Source organism: Podarcis raffonei, chromosome 9, assembly GCF_027172205.1.
Source record: "Podarcis raffonei isolate rPodRaf1 chromosome 9, rPodRaf1.pri, whole genome shotgun sequence".
NCBI lineage: Eukaryota > Metazoa > Chordata > Lepidosauria > Squamata > Lacertidae > Podarcis > Podarcis raffonei.
Window position 1 is genome coordinate 64,618,113 of NC_070610.1, and position 23,169 is coordinate 64,641,281.

The 23,169-nt window shown below is 44.8% G+C and overlaps 1 protein-coding gene across 1 annotated transcript in view; it reads left to right on the forward strand.

Annotated features, from left to right (window-relative positions):
• The first annotated feature begins 455 nt into the window (after positions 1–455).
• The window catches only part of SNCA (synuclein alpha), a 46,795-nt gene continuing 24,081 nt past the window's right edge, over positions 456–23,169 (forward strand). The window contains exons 1-4 of the mRNA XM_053404090.1: positions 456–862; positions 4,862–5,007; positions 18,285–18,326; positions 19,609–19,754. Coding sequence (XP_053260065.1) covers positions 4,887–5,007; positions 18,285–18,326; positions 19,609–19,754 — 309 coding nt within the window. The 5' untranslated portion in view covers positions 456–862; positions 4,862–4,886. The remainder of the gene's footprint in view (positions 863–4,861; positions 5,008–18,284; positions 18,327–19,608; positions 19,755–23,169) is intronic.

Here is a 23,169-nt window from a genome sequence, read left to right on the forward strand (position 1 = left end):
ACCACATCCATTTGCTCTGTTAGATTTTCTGTCCGCGGTGACTTAGTTATGCATGCATTTGTTTTGTAAGGAAGACCAACAACAGGATGCGGAGGTACAAGTTAGCGTCCCCCTGATCTGAATGTTCCTGGACCACCTTCATTCAAGAGGGAGCCTGGCCCGAGATGGGAAGGAGCAGGGAGCAAGGGGGCGTGGGGAAGGGAGGAGGGGTGGGGCTACAAGACCATCAAGACCTGCATAATACTCCCCCACCCCCACCCCCTTTCCACCAGGAATATCCCCTTCCTGCTCTCAAGGCGCCCCCACTTGTTGCCATTGCAATCTCGTTCCCTCCAGCCGCGGAGATGCTATCCCTTCCTCATCATGCAAGCGCTCTCTCTCTCTCTATGGAGGAGGCTGCTCGTTCACGGGCGGAGCCACGAGAAGATGGAGAGACAGAGGGAAAGAGGGAGGGCGGGGAGGGCGGTGTTCTCTCCCTGGGCTGAGCTCGTGGGCGCTGCCTGTCTTCTTACCTGACAAATCAGGCGGAGAGAAGAGGCTGCGAAAAGGAGCGAGAGAGTGAAGCTTTGCTCCCCCCACCCAACACACACACACACACACCAGGCGCCTTGGAACTGGAGGGCAGGATCTGTCGCCCCCCGGTCTTTCCCCTCCAACTCCTTCCAGCTTTGCGGAACTGGGACCACCTGGGTACCACTAGACGCGGCTGGACTCTTCTCTCCCTGTATCCTTCAGCAGCCATGTACTGATCAGAGCATCCTTCGGAACTCTCTCTTTTTTTGTCGCTCTCGCTTTTTCTGGTCCTCCCTTTACGCTTCAAACTCAACAGTTCTAGAGAAGTACCGAGGCAAGGAGCAAGAGGGTAAGTAACCTGGATGAAATTTCTATATCTTCGTTTTCCTATGGTGGTGAGGCGGTGGAGGGGGGTGGTACGTGGTGGAGGAGGACTTTTGAGGATGTGGTCCTGTTGCACGCTTAGTAAATCGCACTGGACCCGACGAGGTTTACTTCTGCAAAGGCATAGGCAGAATGCTAAGAGCTGATGTCATATGTAGGTTTTCAACTCGGAAGTAAGTTCCCTTGTGTGCTCAGTGGGGGGCTTACTTCTCTGCAAATGTTCAGAAGCTTGTAGCCTCGGACTCCTATGCCTACGCTTGCAGCCTGTGCATGCTTACTTTGGAGTAAGCCCCGTTGAAATGAGTAAACATACATTAGATCATGCTATAAAATATATCTTGTCAACGCACATAGACAGATATACACACACTCCCCAAACCCAGAAGCTTGGCTTTGGGGGAAAGGGAAAATTATAATTTCAATATATTCAAAATATATTCAATGAATATATTTAAGTGTCTGTCATTAGCTAAGCAAGAAAAACTCCTGTATTAGGAAAGGTGGGACAGAAAGGCAGCAATGGGAGCTGTCTTGTTGTGTTTCTGATGGACAAAAGAGAGCAGGTGTTTAGCACAGAAGCCTTCCTCTCTAAGCAATGACTGTTGAATTGTGTGGCTCTTTAGATGTTGTTGGACTCTATTTCCTGTCAGCACAAGTCAGCATTGTCCAAAGGACAGGGATGATGGGATATAGTTTAGCTACCCCGATTTAAAGAGATATGCACGTATAGGCATGGTGCTGGACCACAAATTCCCTTGTCCCTGACCATTGGCCATGTTGACTTGGGCTGATGAATGTTGGAGAACTACAGGTTGTCCTCCACCACCCTTGATTTAACTCAAGGATCCTGCCCTGTTCCACCATGAGATCAGAGCTATATAGGCATCCTAAGAGAGCCTAGCCATGTTTGTTGTGACATTCAGTCTTCGTATATATACAAGTACTATCGCTTCAGAAAATGGTGAAGTGTGTGACTGTCCCCAGTTGTTGTTTATTTTCGGGGGGATGGACACAAAAATGTGGAAAGTGCTCAGTTGAGAAGGGGATTGATCCTGAAAGGAGAAACCATGTCCAGAGCCTGCCTCTGATAGAACAGAAATGGAACAACATCCATTCTAGAAGACTTTGATGCCTGCTAAATCTCCCATATGCAGACCATCTCAATTCTGTTTCCAAACCATTAAACATGGTGTCTACTGTCTTAGTACTCCTCCTCCCACAGACTAATGGTTTATCTTCCCTTGTGTAAGAGACTGTGTGTGTGTGTGTGTGTGTGTGTGTGTGTGTGTGAGAGAGAGAGAGAGAGAGAGAGAGAGAGAGAGAGAGGAGCAAGAACACGCACCATGTGCCATTGTATTCAGAGATCTGCCTTCCTTTCATTACCGGGAAATTGGATGCCTTTATTGACAAGTCTGATGAAGTTTTGGCTCTTGTCCAGGCAGTGGCGTAGCGTGGGGGTTGCAGGGGGGGCCGGCCGCACCGGGCGCAACATCTGGGGGGGGGGCGCTCGCACTCGCAGCTCTCTGCCCCTACTAAAATCCACAGGTTAGGGGGCGCAAATTACTTGCCTTGCCCTGGGTGCTGACAACCCACGCTACGCCACTGTGTCCAGGGATTAGCTAAGATCGCAGTGGTTCTCAAGATTTGTTTACTACATCACCTAGACTATAAATATACAAATAGACTAGACTAACAGCACTGAGATTGTTGTTTACCCAATGATTAAGGGGGAAAGTAAAGTGAGTGTGTGTGTGTGTGTGTAAGAGAGAGAGAAATTGAAATCAAATTAAAGTGAAGAACTTGGTTGTGGTGTTTTTTCAAACTATGCAGCTGTGAACAAAAGTGAATCAAGGTCAGCCAACATGTCACAGAGATGAACCCACCACTTCTTTGCAAACTTACCCTGGTGCAATTCCATGATCGATTGGCATTTTCCTGAACACATGCAATATGCGGGTGTTTTTAAAGAAAATCCTGTGCAGGGCTGGCATGCAAATGAACATGATCTCAGGGGCTAATGTTAGCATCTTCCGATAAAGACAGCTTAATGCTCCTCCCCCTCCCCTCCCCCTCCTAGATTTGCTGGATATAGTATATTTCCCAGGACTTGGTAATGAAGATTCACACTCCTATTTTTAAATAATTACTCATTTGTTCACGGTTTGGGAGGACTTGTTGCAGTGCTCAGCTGTGGCTATGGGGTTCCATTCTCTCCGATGTTTGAGTGTGGCAGGAAAAAAAGGTCTAAATTGGTTTAAAATCTGGTTTAAAAAGGCAAGTTGGCTGCAAGGTACTAACAGCTTTAAAAAGACAATTGGGAATTTTGTGTTCACTGATAGACCTTGTTCTCTCCCAGCAAGGTAACTCTCACTTATTTTTATACTAGCTTCCTGGGCAAATGGACCTCTCAAGGCAACGGAGGCTGATCTGTTAGGGCAAATGGGACATTGCCTACCCAAACTCAGTCGTGCCCTGAGTCAGCTTCTGCCTGCCAGACTACTTTCTTAACCCCAGTCCAGTGGGTGGTCCTGACTGTCAGCTTCCTCCTCCTTCATCTCAGTTTTGTCATTCTAGGACGTTGATGTGATTGGTCTATTTATTATATTTATACACTGCTTTCCATCCACAAGTATCGCAAAGCGGCTTACAAACATACAATAGCAATAACATAATAGAACGTCACAAGTACAATATAGATCATATAGAAGAATTAACCAACCATCAGTAAAACAAGTACAAACCATCAGTAAAACAACTGCAATCTATAAAACACTATTAACAAAACTGCTAAAAAAATTAAGCTAAACAGCACAATAACAACAAAAATCATTGTTGTTGTTTAGTCATTTAGTCGTGTCCGACTCTTCGAGACCCCATGGACCAGAGCATGCAAGGCACCCCTGTCTTACAAAAATCATATTATTAAATACAAAAATCGTATTATTCTTATTTGTTCTTATTTTCTTATCATGTATTTTGCGTCTTTTATCTTGTATTTGTATGCCGTGAACTGCCCAGGGATCTACAGATGGGGTGGTGGTGGTGTATAAATTTAATTAATAATAATAGTAAAATAATAATAATAATAATAATAATAATAATAATAATAATAATAATATAGGATTTACAAAGCACTACAGCATTCATAATCGATAAAACCATTCTAACAACATTAACAAAATAGCAATTAAATACTGCTGAATTCATACACAGACTCTCCCCACCTCCTTGACTCATAATCCTCCACTCTATTCAGTTCATTAAAAGACACATCCACACGATGCTTGTGGCAGCATCTTCTTTCTGAAGGCTCCTAGGACTGGAGGGTAGGGCAAGGCAGGTGGAAAAAGCCACCCCCTGACAGCCAGCACAAAGTCAGAACCAGAATCAGTTGATTCCGCCTGTGATTGGTTTTGGCTCCATTTACTGTCAGCCTGTCTGCCTCTCGCCCAGCCACCACCGCCTGAAGGTGATTCTCAAATCAGATCATTGCACAGTTTTAGAGATAAAGCATGACTCATTGTGACAACAACACACAACTATACATTTCACTCCAAACCAGCAATATTTAGCAGCAACATTAAAATGACAGTCTAAAAAAAACGAAGACCAGCAACAACATTTGACTAAAAGTGTATGTACTCAGACAGGTCTTTTTTAAAACAACAACAACATTAAAATCAGTTAATAGATAAGCTAAACACGCTTTTCATGGGAGGGCGTTCCATGGTGATAGGCCCATCACTGAGCAGGCAAATTTACCACTGAGCTTCAACCCTTCCTGTATTGGGTTCAATGGCCACGATCCTGTTTCCCTTATTGTGCCTTGATTAGCTCCAGAACTTTTTGTCTCCATGGATTCATATTGCATTGTATGAACAGGTAGGCATAAAATGCTGAACTCTCTCTCTCTCTTCTCTCTCTCTGCCTTCATTTAATTTGTTTTCTTTGTCTTTCTTTCCAGGGCTGGATATTGACATTCTTTAGCCATGGATGTATTCATGAAAGGATTTAACAGAGCCAAGGAAGGAGTTGTGGCGGCAGCGGAAAAGACCAAGCAGGGCATGGCGGAAGCAGCAGGGAAAACGAAAGAAGGAGTTCTCTATGTAGGTAGGTGGGCAACAAGATCTAAACGGAGCCAGTCGTTTTTTTCTTCTTTCACTGCTTTACATTGTGATGTTTAGAAACTGGGTGCCCACAACCATTTTATTATATATATTGCCATACATTATTATTACCTCTAGTAGTAGTAGTAGTAGTAGTAGTAGTAGTAGTAGTAGTATTATACCCTTCCCATCTGGCCGGGTTGCCCCAGACACTCTGGGTGGCTTCCAACACATATAGAAACATAATAAAATGTCTTCTAAAAGTTGTATCTTTATCTTTATCTCCTTGACATCTGAAGAATACAAGATAAAAAGTGGGGTTGTATATGATTGTGTGTGTGTGCGCGTTCGCGCGCGCATGAACCTGCTTAGAGCAGGGGTGGGGAAAATCTAGCCCTCCAGGTGTTGCTGAACTGCAACTCCCATAATCTCTGCCCATTGGCCATACTTGCAGGGGTTGATGGGAGTTGTAGTTCAGCAACATCTGGAGGGCCCATTGCTCCCACCCCTGGTTTAGATATTCCTGTTGAAATATAAAGCTGTATGCAAGTTTTGAGGACAACGACAAATATAAGTTTACATTGCTGTTGCTGCTGTTGTTCATTAATAGATAACATTATTATTGTTCTTTTATTTTATTTATGTACTGCTTAATGCCAAAGAGGGCTTCTATACTTGATGTGTGTGGTAAGATTCTCCTTGCCACTTGGCAAGTCATCTAACAAGATGACCAAGGTTCTCCAGAAAGGAGAACTCATGGATGTTAGGATTGTCTGCCCTGTCTCAAAGACCAATGGGAATGGAGGGAGATAGGAGGGGAAGACCTATCCAGGCATAAGCTGTGAACATTTGTGTAAAACAGGGATGGGAGTTTGAGTGCAAACAGCATCTGGAGGACACAGGCCCCCCCATCCCTGAGGTAAAGCTACTACAAGTTTGAAAGAAAGTTGAGCGTTGGGCACTGAAGATATAAGTATATTCAGCAAGAGTGAGAATTGTTGTGTTCATCTGCAGATGCAAACAAACCAAGGGCGTGTTTACACTACACAGTTATTGGATTCACACCATCTCAACCATCATAGCTTCTCCCAAAGATTCCTGGGAATTTAGCTCGGCTGAGGTCATTTTTTGCCTGATAGAGACACCCAGCTTGCTTCAAATAGCTGCAATTCCTAGGGTTCCTTTGGAGGACAGGATTAACGTTAGACTAAATTTAGAGGCATAGCTTAAGGCACTTCGGGGTGACCTGTTCAGTGAGCATACGCCCTGATTTGTTTGTGAGAAGGTTGGGTGACATTGCATAACAGCGAGCGTTATTGCACACTGTCCACTGTATTTCACCATCACTTTCCATTATCAGCATTATCAGCACTATTGGGCAACTTGGATTTGCTGGCATGTGATTGAATCCCACCGAAAAACAGCGAGAAGTCTGGAAGTGCCCTCAAGTATATGCCCAAACATTATTATTAGTTGCTTCGTACAACTTTTTCAGAATTGGTGGCTTTTAGTCACACTGCAGGTGACTAAAGCAGCCAAGCAACAGCAGGAGCCTGGAAACGGTTCTTTTTTCTGTGAAATGGCTGTGTTTCACAGCAATGAAACTGGCAGCTGTTGCTACTGAGCACCAGCCATTTTTCACCCCTGCAGGCATGACTATTACACACATGCTCCTCTGGAGAAGGTGTCTATATTCATTATCATGGACACTTAGCAGATAATGACTCATGAACTCACTACTGTATGCTTATCCAGATCCCTTCCACCGTTTTTTCGAGACCATTATGTACTAGTATGTGAATTTGGTTGCAGTGGTGCTAGATAAAGTGCTTCCTACTTTAAAAAAAAAATGTTTAGGAAAAATTGTGGGTTTTTTGCTAATACTAAAATACAGAACAGCAAACCCTTTACACTGCCTGGCCTCCCTGAGCATCCCATATCCTAAAAGTGGGGAACCTGCAGGGAGAAAATGAGAAGGGCTAAGAAGGGGAAAGGGACACGGGTGGTGCTGTGGGTTAAACCACAGAACCTAGGACTTGCCGGTAAGAAGGTCAGCGGTTCGAATCCCCGCGACGGGGTGAGCTCCCGTTGCTTGGTCCCTGCTCCTGCCAACCTAGCAGTTCGAAAGCATGTCAAAGTGCAAGTAGATAAAGAGGTACCACTCCGTCGGGAAGGTAAATGGCGTTTCCGTGCACTGCTCTGGTTCACCAGAAGCGGCTTAGTCATGCTGGCCACATGACCCGGAAGCTGTACGCTGGCTCCCTCGGCCAGTAAAGCGAGATGAGCGCCATAACCCCAGAGTCGGCCACGACTGGACCTAATGGTCAGGGGTCCCTTAATCTTTAAGAAGGGGGAAAGATGACAATTTAGGAACAAGCTCCCCAATTTCTGCCTCTCCTGCACCTGAGCGACTTGGTGTTCTTACTCATTGATAATGGCAGCACCTCACTTGTTTCAATGCCCTAGTTTGAACATGTGGGTGATTCATAAAGTTGAAAGAGACAGACCTAAGCCTTGCCTTCTAAGCATTAAATTCTGAGTACTGTGAAAAGTAAGAGTCGGCAAAATCCTCCAAGTAAAGTATTGCAGTTCAGTGCCCAGGTTGGAGATATTGATTAAAGAGTGACCACCATTCAGTAGTAGAGCCCATTTTTTTGAATGCAGAAGACGACAGAGAATTTTTCTTCACCTCTACTGGGGTAGTGATACTGCTGGAAATGCAAGAACAGGGATCGTTCAGTTTGCAATGGGTTAATTCCTTAATCAGGAAGTCAACTAACCATGCTGGGGAGGGAAGAAATGTTGCTTAGCAACCTGTCAGAGTTTCATGATGTTTGATGAAGCAGCACATGCTCTGATTGGCTGTGTAGTTCTGAGGAAGTTTTTCTTCTGTATGTTTGGTCAAATGTCTCCTTGCTATGTATAAGGTCTGAAGGAAGGAAGACAAAACACCTGCTTATTTCTCCATCTGCATTACTGAACTGACTTTGCTAACAGATTCAACTACCAGTCCAGTTCGCTTCTGAATCATCACAAATAGTGTTGGCTTCCAAAACAACTCAGTAGCTAGGTTCTGTTCCTGTTCTTCATTCTCCCCCCCTCCCCCAGGAGTACTCATTTTAAACTGTGTATCTTGCCTTTCCTAAAATTTCTTTCATCATGAAGAAAGTACATATGGTGTATAAAGTACATATGCTTCTCCCAGGCAGTCACACATCCAGGCCCTGGTCAGACCCAGACTTGCTTAGTATTTGTAAGGTGATGGTCTCATGTCTTCAGACCATAACTATACAGTGGTACCTCGGGTTAAGAACTTAATTCATTCTGGAGGTCCGTTCTTAATCTGAAATTGTTCTTAACCTGAGGTACCACTTTAGCTAATAGGGCCTCCTGCTGCCGCCGCGCCGCCGGAGCACAATTTCTGTTCTCATCCTGAAGCAAAGTTCTTAACTCAAGGTACTATTTCTGGGTTAGCGGAGTCTGTAACCTGAGGTACCACTGTATATGAAAAGTGAAGATGGAGAATTGGCAGCATTTGCCCCCTGCCTCTAGGTATAGGGAAGCTTGATCCCATTCAACCACCTCTCCTCCTAGACCACATCTCTTGCTTAGAGCTCATTGACGCTGGTCAACAGAACACAGCAGGAGGCAACCAGAAGCAACCAGGCCACTCTCTGCATTGCTGCACTCTGGGTTCCTTCATTTTCTGGTTCATGCTCAATTGGGATGCAAGAGCATGGCAGAACTGGATGCATGTCAGATTCCTCCTTGATAATACAGTTTAGGAACGATCTAGATTGGGTTGTGATCAGTGCAGGGCCAGTTGATTCCCCCCTCCCCCCAAAAAACAAAACCCATGTGTGATTGCATGATTCATAGCTAGTGTGAAGCAGCTTTTCCACAGAAGATTTGGTTGAGAACATGCATTTTCTCTGAGTTTTATTATGCCATCTCCCCCAGCCTCCCCTCGCCATCTGGTGTGCAAGCGGCTGAAAAGAACTGGAGAGCTTCATAATTGATTTGCCTTGAGGGGAAGTGCTTGGTCCTCCCTACTACCAAGTAGGAGTTCGTGGTTCAGGGCTGTCCTAGTGTGTCCCTCCAGTTGCCAGTTAAAGAGCAATGCATGCTTTCACTGTAAAAAAAAAAAAGCTACATTGGTGTTTCTCCCACAGATTATTACAATAGTATATTGTGGGTTTTTTGTCTTGAAATAATCTGTTTTCTTTCTTTGAATAAGCAGCATTCCAGCTTTTTACTCAAGATATTATTGATTTAGATAGATGATAGCAAATCAAAGCAATGAAATTTGAGTGTAGCTCTCCCCACCCCAGCAAATAAAAACCTTGTTAATTTATTTCACAGCTATCCCAGACCCTCTAAACAGGAACTTGCTCTCCACCCCCTACAAAGTTCTCACTCGTATCTTCCAGCATATCACAGGTTAAAATAGGAATGAGCCTCTGATGACTCTCCAATTCTTGTCCTGAGAATTGTTGCATAAGCCTAACCCCCACCATCATTGCTGCCCCCCATCCTTAAAGGTAAAGGGACCCCTGACCATTAGGTCCAGTCATGGCCGACTCTGGGGTTGCGGCGCTCATCTCGCTTTATTGGCCGAGGGAGCCGGCGTACAGCTTCCGGGTCATGTGGCCAGCATGACTAAGCCGCTTCTGGTGAACCAGAGCAGCACACGGAAACGCCGTCTACCTTCCCGCCGGAGCGGTACCTATTTATCTACTTGCACTTTGATGTGCTTTCAAACTGCTAGGTGGGCAGGAGCAGGGAGCAAGCAACGTGAACTCACCCCGTCGCAGGGATTCGAATTGCCAACCTTCTGATCGGCAAGTCCTGGGCTCTGTGGTTTAACCCACAGCGCCACCCGCGTCCCAGCCCCCCATCCTTACCAATGTGTAATAAAAGCTGGTTAGATGGGCAGCTGGATCGTCCACTGTTGATGGGCCAGCATCTTCCACCACACCAGAGAAGGTGAGTTTAGGTGGCTGTAGAGCAGGTCATGCAGCATGCAGCTCTGTCCTCCAACACTTCACTGTCACTCCTTGCCACCTGTAACTGCTGTCTAAGGCAGCTGCTTCTCTCTGCCTAATGGCAGGGCCAGCCAAGCCATTGCTTTGCTTTGCAATAGCCTGCCCTCCACTAGTTTAAAAGCCAAGAGGGTAATAGGCCCAAATAATCTACTTGAAAAGCTAAGTTTCCATAGACTCATAAGCCATTTCAACCTACCTCAGCAGCTGTAGCATGTAAAACGACGCCTTGGTGTTCATGTACATTCATTTGCATTGGGATTGGGGAACATTTATTTGGCCTGAGGGCCACAATCTTTCCAGCCAATCTTCTGAGGGCCGCATACCATGGTAGGCAGGGCCAGAGGCAAAAATTAGCAGAAACACAAGCGCGCACACACACACACACACACCAGTGTCTTGGAAAAGCCATGTCAACCCCTTTTTTTCTCACAAAAAAGCAGCAGGCATTGGGGCACCATTACCTCACTTGATTTCGTGTCACAATTCCCCCTCCCCCCAAAAAAGTGCTTTTTCAGGACCGCGAGGTTGTGTGGTGCTGTAGCTTTTTTTCCTTCTGAGTGTTGCCCCAGGGTGAGAAGATAGAGTAGTCAATGGACGCCAGGGTGAGGTTTCACAGAGAAAGAGTTTTATTCAACTCTGCACAGAGGCAGCCAGCGGAATCGCTTCCAAAGGCTGGCAGGCCTTACAGCATGTTGGCAAGCCATTTTTATACCCTTCTGATCACCCCATACATCGTCATCCCTCTCCTTATCCAACCATAATACACAATTCAACTCATTCGTCCTGTTAGCCCTTGTTCATTGGTCCCTGACCCCACCCTCTCTGAACATACGCACTTGCCTAGCTTGCATAGCAAATTTTATATAATCTGTTTAAGGCAGGCACCGTCCATACATGCTTCCGCCCAGGCCATTTTCCTTATCTTCTCTTTGCACGTTCCAAGGAGTGCCCCTGACCTTTATTTCACATTCTTGTGTTCTTCAGTGCCCCAAAAGGCGTGTTTTGGGGCACAGTGCCTGAACAAAGCACTGTTTTCATGGGGCAATCGCAACACGAAAACATGCAAGATCATGGCGCCCAAAATGGCCAAGGTTTTCTCTCTTGAGAAAAAACAGGAAGATGGCTTCCAGGAAGATGGCACCCCCATTTGCCTTCAGAGTGTTGGAGGGTATGCAAATATAAATTTTACCTTTGTATAGTGAGCTAGTTTCTGGACACACTCTCGCACCGCTCTACCCTCCATCCAGACAAGGAAGAAGCATGATCAGAATTCAAGGACATGGTCCAGCGAAAAAACACTCAAGGTGTGGAGCAGGACCAGTGAAGGGGGCGGCCTAGGAATAGTTACAAGGGTCAAGCTACATTTCACCCCCGGGCCTGGGGTTCCCCACCCCTGATTTACATGGATATATGTGCAAAAGACAAGGGTGCACCCATTCCTCCTTCAGAGATGTTACTTCACTTAAGAGTCTCTGAGAGGGCAGCTGAATCCTGGAGAATGACAATGCTTGCAATTTGTACAAATACAAGACTGGTTTAACAAATGGCATTCCCTTTTTACAAGAAACTCTCGGAATTGTAGCTCTGTGAGAGGAATAGGGGTCTCCTAACAACTCTCAACACCTTTAACAAACTAGAGCTCCCAGAATTATTTGATGGAAGCCATGACTGTTTGAAGTGGTATTATAGTGCTTTAAATGTATGGTGCGAATGTGGTTAGAGACTCAGTAACTATGGTGGTACTGCTACTCAGTCTAGATGTTTTGAAATTAATGGACCTTAGTCATGTTCATTAATTTCAATCGGTCTACTCTTTATTGCATACAATGTTTTTGTTGGCTCTTTCATATAGATAAGCTTGGAAGTTTTGTTGGAATCAGTGAAGCAGAGTGTAGAGCAGATCATTTAACCACATGGCATAACTTTTAAACACGTTAATCATCCAACTGACTTCAAAGTACCCAGCAGGGTCTCGTTTTTATTTATTTCATTAATTTTCTTAACATTCATTAATAGTCACTTTTCGGTAATTGATGTTTTCCCATTAATTATAATTTTAATTATTCCAATTCATTGCAAGCCATTTAATAGAAAGATGGAAGGGATTAGTAGTGACAAAGGTTGCAATTCTATATTTGCGCTTACCTGGGATTAAGTCCTATCGACTACAGTGGGGCTTACACATGAATAGACAGGTATATGATTGCCGAAGTAGAGCGTGATGATGTACACATGGTCATGTCATTATACAAAAAGTTTCAGAATCAAATCAGGAATGATTCACACAACAACTTTGTGGGGGTTCTTGTGTCTGAGGGAGGAACGTGTTGATGTTGATCTGGGTAGACTTTGTAGTCCCACCTTTGCAGGTGCCCATCTTAAGGGTCTTGTTTTTAATCCCTGATATATATATTGGGTTTTAGCACCTATTTTTGAAAGTGATTTTATTTTATTTGTGCTGATCTTTTGTATTGGTTGTTCCAGATTGGTGCTTTCTTCATATGCATGTGTTTTGAAACCTCACAACAGTTGTGGGTCCTGCATTGTGGGGGAAGAGGGGTATTGAACGAGGTGACCCTTTGGGTCCTTTCCAACGCTACAACCTATGTTTCTATAGGAGCAGCACAACTGTGAGGAGTCACACTCCAAGGTGACTATATGAAACCGCACAAAGGAAAACAACAGCATCTCCAACTAGGGTATCCAGTGTGGTACCCTCCTGATATTTTTGTACTCTACCTACTCTATCGTCCCACACTAGCATAGTCAATGGTCAGGGATGATGGGATCTATAGTCCAGCAACACCAGGGGTTCCCACACAGGCTTGCCAGCTGGTCCTCCTGGTCCTGCTGGTCTCTCAGCCTGAAACCATGAGACCTTCTGTATTGTATTGTTACAGAAGTTGGGTGCCACCCACACTCTCTGTCAAGCACTGGCAAGATGCCAGGGAGTTCCGGGCTCTCACCCAGGGTTTGGAGAATTGAAGACACAGCAAATACGGTTGTAGCTTTCAGAACTAGGTTTTATTCACATATTTACCCCTTCAAGAGAGGCTTGTTCCCCACAGCAGTGCAGCACTGGAGTGCAAGGCATCTCTACCAGCCATCAGCCAGCCTGCCAAGATCCATCTCCCCCTTTGTTCTCCCCTTCTTCTCCTTCCCAACACACCTTGCTCTAAAGACTTTCCTATAGATCCCAAGATTCCTCCTATATGGGCCATCAACACCTTTTGTCATATGAATGCCTTCATCCCAGGTGAGGCCCTGGCTTAGCTTACACTTTTCCACTGGCCTCCAATCTTCCCCTCAATACCCTCCAAATAATCAAAATCCTACCATTTATTAATTTCTAGGGTTTAAGGCAGTCCCCCCTCCTAAATCTGTAATAGTATACCTAGGATCATCTTACAATTCTATGATCATCTCTGAAAAAAATATCCCTTGGTAACCAGGAGGGAAATATGGAAATCAAAAACCGGATTATTTAATAAAGGCATGGCTGCTCTGCCTTTGTCACGTGAGATGACCTCATGCTTGCTATGGAACCGTAAGGTAGCCTGCTTAGTAAAGATGCCAGACTGTCTGTGGGAGATCGACCCCCTGCTTGCAAATCGGGGAAATGGCCAACCATCAGAGCAAAGGACAAAGAAATCCCTTTATTTCTTCTTCGACTGATTTGTAAGAGAGAGGAAAATATGTCAGGCAAATCAGTGGGAGTGTGTGGGAAAGAAAGAATGAGTACAAAAATTCTTTGGGTGGGGCTGGGATCATCACCCTGGGGCAGATGTTGGGGTCCCAGTGTTTTGCCAGGGCCCAGTGCTGTTACCCACCTGCCCTCCCTTTCTTTTATTTTTCCAGGCCCAGAACTTGGACTAGCACCAGATGGCCGGGTCTAGGCAATCATTCAATTCCCTGCAAACCTCCTTACCTAGATTTTCTTTGGCACATGTTGTAAACAAAATGTGCCCTTTTTCCCTTATGGGGTATCCAAGAGCCCATTACATAGGTTCCCTATTGGTAGGAGAAAATAACAGAGGCCAACCAGAGAATATTGAGAAGCAAAGCAGCTAGCAAGCCTGATCTTTATTGATCTGTTGCAACAGGGTGCTCCCTCACACGCAGGAAAGGAGGAGGGACCCAGAACAAAGGTGTGTCCACCCTTATATAGACATTTTAAATTGCCCTGCCCTGGAGCTCAAGGCCACCCCTCCATACATCATACCTTCATCATAGAAGGGATGTAGTTCAAGACCACCCCTCCCAGATACATCATACCTGCATCACAGAAAAGGCGGTCTACAGCAGAAATCTGAGTGCGTTGTTTATCTCGTCTGACAGGTCACCTGTTAATGCTCACTTGATTGGATATCCTGGGAAGCCTGGCCAGTCTTTTGTAATGATAGATACTTAGTTCCTGAGCCAGGTTACAGGCTCACCCCATTCAAACACAGACAGACATACCCTTAAGACAGGATTTGTGAAGGAAAAGACAATGGGGAGGCTTTTCTATTTTCCTTTGACCTTTCAGAGAAAACATTTGGTCAGTCTGAGAATAAAAAATGGTTTCAGGTCAGTCTTCCTGTGCTGATTTATGTACGTGCTTGGTTGGTACATTTATGAACATTTAATATATATCTAAGACCTTAAAATTCTTATCACAGTGGGAAATTGAAAGGCAGACCAGACCCAGCTGCAGGCTGCTGTCTAGAGAGCAGAGCCACCACTAGGATAGCCGTGTGCCCCAAACAACCCCCTGTTTGGAAGGATTATCAGAAAGCAGTCCCCCATTTGAAGGAGACCTCTGTTTGAAAGGCTGTCTTGTCCAAATCTGGGTTAAAAATTTAAAACCTTGAGCAGGAGCCTGGAAGCTGCCCATCAGCAGCTAGCACCTGAATAGCAGATGGTGTCAGTGTGAGAGGTGCTGCGATCCAGTTTAAATAACAGCAATCTCTGCTAAATTTGCATTTATATAAATTTAGCATATGCACATGATGTGCAGGCCTGTGTCCTCTTTCTTTTCTTCTTTGTGATACAGAACTGGCCACTCTAGCCCACTTCACCCAGGTAAGCCCACCTTGGCCCACTGACTCAAGAAGTTCCCCATCACTTTGCCTCAGGATGCCTTGACTTTGTAGGTAGCAAAAATATTTTGTTTATTTAGGATGTTTCTAGACCACCTTTCCTCCAAGGAGAACAAGGTGGCAGACATGGTACTCTTCTGTGCTTCATACTCAGGACAACCCTGCGAGGTACGCAAAGGTCAGAAACATCAGCCAGTGATTTGAACCCTCGGGTCCCCGGTTCAGTGCAGCATCCTGACCACTGTACCAAATGCTACATTGTTCTTCTTGCTGTTCACTATTTCTCTTAAGTTACATAACTTACGTTCATTTCATTGCAAAGGACACATCTAAACAAATCATAAGGGACGCAGGTGGCGCTGTGGGTTAAACCTAGGGCTTGCCGATCAGAAGGTCGGCGGTTCGAATCCCCGCGACGGGGTGAGCTCCCGTTGCTCGGTCCCTGCTTCTGACAACCTAGCAGTTTGAAAGCACGTCAAAGTGCAAGTAGATAAATAGGTACCGCTCCGGCGGGAAGGTAAATGGCATTTCCGTGCGCTGCTCTGGTTCGCCAGAAGCGGCTTAGTCATGCTGGCCACATGACCCGGAAGCTGTATGCCGGCTCCCTCAGCCAGTAAAACGAGATGAACGCCGCAACCCCAGAGTCGGTCACGACTGGACCTAATGGTCAGGGGTCCCTTTACCTTTTTAAACAAGTCATTAACTACATAACATTTGCAGATTTAAAACCAACAACAATATGATTGAATATTGATCACATTCGCTTGACTGATATCCATTCCTGAACACAGATGAACACACCACCTGCAGCAATTATCACTTCCTTACTCACTTTTATTGGAATTTCCATAACATCCCTAATCATAAACCAGGAATTATGGATTGTTTTCTCGCAGTGTGAAGCGGGGGCAACGAAGTGGTTGTGATTTGCTTGTCCACAGCAAGCCATCGTTTATGGCCTACCATGATGTGCAAACATAGCCAATGTCTGCCCCTTCAGCCCAGCTGTAGTAAAATATTATATGGATGCCTTTTAGAAAACAATTTGTCAGATTCTTTTACCCATACACTACTATGTTCTCACTTGAAAGGTATAGAAATGATACATGGCATACCTCTGCCAGTCTTATGGATTGCAAAAGATTGCTCTGCCAGGATTTCGTACCTGGAACAGTAACTGCATCCCTCATGGCTGATTCACATATTGCTTTTTTCCTACATTTTGTAGATACTGGAATCATTTTGATGTTTTCATTCTTGGCACCATGGTGTCTGCAGAAAGTGGTAAACACATGACGCTATCCTGCAGTCACTACATATATTAGACAGAGAAGGAAGGACGATAGAATCATAGAATTGTAGAGGGGGAAAGGACCATGAGGATCATATCTTCCAACCCCTCCAATGCAGGAATATGCCTCTGTCCCTTGCGGGAATCGAACCTGCACCTGTGCCATTAACAGCACAACACTCTAACCAACTGAGCTATCCAGGCTAGCAGGTGACAGGTGTGTTTCACATACAGAAAATCCCAGTTTCAATCCCTGGCATCTCTGGTTGAAACAATCAGACAGATGATAAGAAAGATATCAGTTTGAGATTTGGAGAGCTGCTGCCAGTTGGAGTAGACTAGACTGGGCTGAATGGGCTCAATGGTCGGATCTGGTATAAGGCAGCTTTGTATGTTAATGGTGTTGTATAGACCTTCCCCTCCCGCCTGCCAAGGTAGAGTGAGTCTTGAATCTGCAAAACGGAAGTTATCCTCTTTGTGCAAAATGACAGCTCAGGGCATGAAATACCATGTTCCTTTCTCTCTTGCTAGCCCACACTCTCCCAGTCTTTTCCAGATCACAGAACTGCAAACAGCCCTACTTTACGGCACTATAAGCAGACTTCAGGTATTGATAGCATCCTGAGTATGAAACTGAGTTCTAAGGATACTTCTAGGCAGGTGTTGTGGGGGCAGTGGAGCTCATGCATACAGGTTTTTCACAGCATGCGCATGGTGTTGTTGGCATCAAAATGCCAGCTTCCATTCCCTCCTTCCCCAATTTAACCCAATTACCCTTTCTGTTGCAAATCAAGTCAGTTAAAAACAACAACCACGATCCTGTTGCCAACCTCTTTCTGACATCTGAAAGACCTACTTGCAATCTTAAGCCCCCTGCATCTGAAAGCAACCTAACATTATATTATCATTACAGTTGCATGAAACTGTTATATCTGGCCATCAGCCATTCCTTTTCTAGGACGATGGCTTGTTTAATGGCTCAGTTGTGAGTGGTTGGTGTTTTCTCAATGGGAGCTGAATGCTTAATACATATACTGTATAGAGATTTCTCTTGAGTGTTGGCCATCAGAGCTTTGAGAGGGTGATCTCCAAAGCAAACAGTAAGGGGAGAAGCTGATGCAAGGTGTGTGTGAAGCACTCTCTTTCCTCCAAAGGATGGCGTGAGCTGGAACTTCTCACCACTTGGGGCAGGGCAGAGCACATATGTCTTCCTGTTTAGTGATTGGCCACCAGTTACTATGGTTGTTGTTCATTGGTTTGTTAATGTCAGCGTGGAGTGCAGGCCACACCCTTCTGGTCTGAGTGAGAACCAAAGAAAACAGTTTTCCAGTTTTGTTGAAACTGGTTTTGAGGGACTTGCTTTGTTTACATGCAAACAGAAGAAGCAGTCTCTGTGGGTGGATTGTGGGGGGTTGCTGTTGGGCTTTGGGGGGGAGCGACAATGCAGTCCAATAAATTTTGACTTAGAAGTCAGTCTCATTGAGTCAAATAGGACTTGCTCCCAAGTAAATGTGGATACAAACCACCATGCATCCACCTACCTCAGTCAGTAGAGCATGAGACTCTTAAATCTCAAGGTTGTGGGTCCGAGCCCCACATTAGGCAAAAAGATTCCTGCTTCGCAGGGGGTTGGACTAAATGACCCTCATGGTCCCTTCTAACTATTATACAGAAAACTATTACAAGTTTTCACAAGAAAACTGGCTCTGTAAAAAAAGTTGCCCTCCGAGCTTGCTATTCCTTGGGGAAGTGGGGTGCATATAAAATACTGTGATTCTCTGCCTGCATGTTTACTAAAAACCGTTTTACTGAGCCCCGCTGCTTATTAATTCTTCTCCTTTTTAATATGTATTTTAAAAAACAGGTTCGAAGACCAGGGACGGAGTTGTTCATGGGGTTACAACAGGTAAGCCCATCACTGCATCTCTGTTTCTAAATCCATGCTAAACCTCCCACCTATCCCTTCAAGAAACCTTTATTTCTGAGTAGGCTCTGATTCATGGAGGCAAGTAGGTGTGGGATAAAATCAAGCATGCTGGAAAGCACACAACTCAGTCTTGCTGGGGAACAAATGTGCCCGCAGCTATAACTTTAGCACAGGCAGAGAACCTTTTCTCTGTCAATGGCTGCGTTTCCCCTGGAACAATCTCCCTGGCCTATTGCAATGAGGAGGAAATTCAATTCAGTTCATATTTAAAGGCGAGCCTACCTAACGGGCACTTGCCAAAACAATACATGAACTGAAACATAACAAATCACACTTCTCTGCATTTTGCAGTGCTAAGTAATGTATATTAAAAATGCACATGCTAGGATAAAGCGTATCTAAAACTGCACATTTTAGTGAAAATAAGAGGCAAAGAATGTAGAGGGAAATTGCTTTGCAAAATTGTGTATATTGGGCACAGTTGCATACGCGTTTCTTAGCAGAAATTTGCACTAAAATGCTGATGAATTTTCAGGTGGACATTAAAAAAAAAATTCTGCATTCTTCCCTGCCCACCCCTCACTTCCTTTAGTGCCCAGCTCCATGCATGGGGAAATGTTAAGCGAGCTGGTAGCTGATCTTGTCTACTCTCACTTCTCCTGCCCCACACAAAGTCTTGGGACAATGATAGGAGGATTGCAAATCTTTGCCATCCAGAGGAGGCTAAAATATAACATGCATAACATATTTGCTCATGTATTCCCCCCCCCCCAAAAGCAGTTATTTAAAAGAAATAGGGTTGTATTCAATGGAGCACTAAGCGAAATGCTCCTTCACTGCAAGGATTTCTCCTTCTGCAAAGGAACGTTCTCTTCCTTTTTCTGCCCCCCACGAACCCACTAAGTCTAACATAAATCCCAAACCTGTTTGGAAAAGTGATGAAGTGCAAACCTGGAAAAATGAGAAACCAAGAGAAACCCAAAATTTATGGGCTGTCCTATCCCTAGAGGTTCCACATGCAAAGTTACATGCTCTGTCACTGATTCTGCAACCCAAGGAAAGGTAGGGTTGTGTTCAGGCCAGCAGGTCTCGACTAGCAGCTGCCACAGCGTGTGGTGCTGGGGGAAAGTCCCACACGCCATGAAGTCTTGTGGAGAAACCTTCCTGAAGGGAGACTCATGCAGAGCCAACTTGCTTTCATACGATGTCGAGAGCTGCAAAACCGAAACCTGAGGGGATTTGCCTTTTGCCTTTTCCACAGTGGCAGAGAAAACTAAAGAGGGAGTGTCAAACGTGGGAGGAGCTGTAGTGACTGGCGTCACAGCCGTGGCACAAAAGACAGTGGAAGGTGCCGGAAATATCGCCGCTGCCACTGGCTTTGTCAAGAAGGACCAGTTGGCCAAACAGGTTAGTTTACCTACTATAAATCTGAGAGGGATGGATTTAATGCTGATATTTTTCTGTGGTATTTTTATGCCTTTTAAATGCAGAAGCAGGGAAACCTGTGGCCCTCCAGATGTCATTGGGCTACTGATCCCATAATACTTGACCACTGACAACACTGGCTGGGGTTGATGGGATTTGGAGTCCACAGCCTTGTTTTAAGATTATCTACAACTTAAGCTCTCCCCCCATCCCATTTTTCTTTGCTACCTGTTTTTGTTGTTATGTCCAGGTAACTGCTGAACATATGATGGGATACCATTCTATTATGTGTTGCCCTGCCCCTCACTTCAAAGAACTGTGTTAAGTATTACCTCATCCCACAATATACTCTGTCAGAGTCAGCACAATGCGCAGCGCTATGACAGCCAACCACGTGTTTGTTTAATATTTCACGCTTTTATATCTCACCCTTAAAGTAGATCAGGGCAACACACACGCTTCTTCTCTGTCCCTCTGCCCTAGTTTTATCTTCACATCGGTCTCTGTGAGACCAATATAGCAATTGGCTCACCCACACTCGGAGGTGAGTGTCGTTTCTGAGTCTGGATTTAAAACAAAGTGTCCCCAGTCTTAGGCCCCATAAGCACTATACATTTGTTGTTGTTGTTATTGGCATCTGTCTGTCTGAGAGACAATGGAGTGTGCCTCTGGGGCCAAAGTCAAATTGCTGGGGAATCGCAGAGCCTGCTGTGGCTGCAAAGACCGATAACTCGTGATGGCTGCCTCTCGCATTGTTTTTGCTGAGTTAACAGCACCAAAGTGGCCACCCCAGGGGTGCAAGCCGTGGCAGTGTGTATGGAGGTCCTGGACTGCCCAGACCACACGACCCTTTTCTCAGCCTTGCTGATGTGGTTCAAAGGAAAGCAGAGCAATACTTTTGACAGCAGCTTGGCTGCAGTAGTTGCCTGAGGGAGGCGTACAAGGCGCTTTCCAATGGTGTTAGCTACTTCGCTCTGGATTTGTGTAGGGTTTACTCCTTAGCTTTTTCTTCTCCTGAAGATGACCCACGAGGTATTTAAAGCAAGATTGTACCACTGTAAACAGCCATGGCTTTTGCCAAAGAATCCTAGTTGTTAAGGGTGCTGAAAGTAGTTAGGAGACTCCCTGTTCCTCTCACAGAGCCACAGGGCTCAGACCTCACTGGGAAGAGAGATGGATTGTTCAGCTGCTCTGAGAATTGCAGCTCTGTGAGGGGAAAAGGAGTCTCCTAACACCTCTCAACTCTAACTTTTGCAGGGCTCTTTGGGGGAAGCCATGACTATTTAAAGTGGCTTGGTTATTCTTTCAATGTATTGTGCAGATGGAGGCTCTGATGTGTGTGGAGCTGTGACTACCTCTGTGTTTCTCACAATGTTAAACTCCATTTTCAGTTTCTTGTCTTCTATAAAAGCCTTGTTGTAAGTAACTTCTCTCCAGAGAAACTGTAGTGGCATTTTTTTATTTATTTTTTGCAATTCTTCTCCACTTTATTATTATTATTGATAAACGAAACTGTGTTTTACTGTGCATTTGGTTTAAGCTTTTTTCTAATGCCATTTTCCAACATTCACAATGAACAAGCTATAAACCACTAGGGAACCTGGTGGATCGTGGTTAAGAAGAAAGCCTCTCTCTGTATTTTTTATTACTTGTGCATCTTTCACACAAGTAATACTTGAAATTATGTTGGAATCAGGAAGGTCGTTTTTATTCATTCTATCTGCATGGCTCTCAGAAAAAATACTCGTGTTGGTATAGCAAAGAAATAGGAAGACAACAGTGTGTGTTTGTGAATTGCTCCCTCATTTTGGCCTCACTCTCGTGGTCAACCCTCACTGGGGCTCTCTCCTGTAGGGTGGGCTCCCCCAATTAAAAGGAAAAGGGAACATTTTAAAAAATTTCCTCTACTTAGAAAACGTGGATTTCTCCCCAACTTTCCAGTATGTCTTCAGCAAAGAAGTTTGCATGACTATTGATCAAAATTAGCCCTTTTAAGGCAGGTTTTGGGACAGCTAAATTAATTGTGCTACTATATCGTTTTTGGCTCTTTTGATCTGATCTTCTCCTGGCTATTTTGTTGTTGTTGTTTTTGACAGTGACTTATTGTATTTAGATTCTGCAATTGTGAGCCATTATGAAGGTTGTTGGGTTTAAGCCAAATCCTTAAACAAGCTGACGTGGTAATAAAGAAAATTGGGCTGAAAATTGTGTTTGCAATATGAAAATACTGAACAGCAACATTCCAAACTACTGGCAACTTGGAAATCAGAGTTCTTTTCAACATCTAACAGCTGCATCCCACAGGTTGGTGGGTGGATTGTTTCTGGATGTTGTTGCTGGAAAGGGTGCAGAACCTTTAGAAAGTTCTGTCATAAAAGTATGGCAAACTACTGAGTTCTCCAGAGATCTTCATCGAGCAAGCTATTAACATAAGTGGGGAATGCGCAAGCAGAAGAAAAAAATTAAAAATGCAAAGAATTAGGTTAATACAGTAGCCATGAGGGCACTTTGTAGACACAAACAATGTTTGAGAGACAGAGCTGTAGTCTGGGAAGTTCCCACTCAGGGCTTGCTCCTGTTCTGAAATGGCAAGATGGCTTCAAATCATTATTGTCTCTTATTCCTCCCACCCCCTCGTCAGCAATATGAGAATTGTAATACTGCTCAGCCTTGCGGGGGTGTTTGAATAATTATGTGCTTAGATACAATATATCTGTATATTACCTCCAACATCTACCGTATTTTTCGTCCTATAGAGCACACCGGCCCATAGGACGCACCTTGGTTTTTTGGGGGGAAATGAATAAAAAAAAAATTATTCCCCCCCCCCAGCCGCGGCTGCAGCCCCAAGCCTTGCGGACACCTGCCCGAAGCACGGGGAGCCTTCCGGAGGGCGCCCCGTGCTTCGGGCTGCAGGCTGCTGCCCGCAAGCCTTGTGAGCCCGTGGGAACTCCTGCCGGGCTTGCAAGGCTTGCGGATAGCTTCCTGAAGCCTGGCGAGCTAGAGGCATCGGTGCGCACTGACCCCTCTCACTCTCCAGGCTTCAACGAAAGCCTGCATTCGCCCCATAGGACACACACACATTTCCCCTTCATTTTTGGAGGGGGAAAAGTGCGTCCTATGGGGCGAAAAATACGGTATATGTAGACAAGTACAAACTGGGGAGTCAGGAAAGGTAGAGAAGGTATGTTGCTTTAGTCCCATCACTGATAAAATCAATCTTAAATGCAACTGATTCCCCCTCGAAACATTGATTCATTATCATTTAAAGCACAACTTATTTAAGGATTATACCAATCTTCCATTAAATACTTGTTCAACCCACGTCGGGATGAATTCATGAGGTGAGTCAACAATGCAAGATAAATGCATCCGCCTCTAACAGCTTTTGCACTCA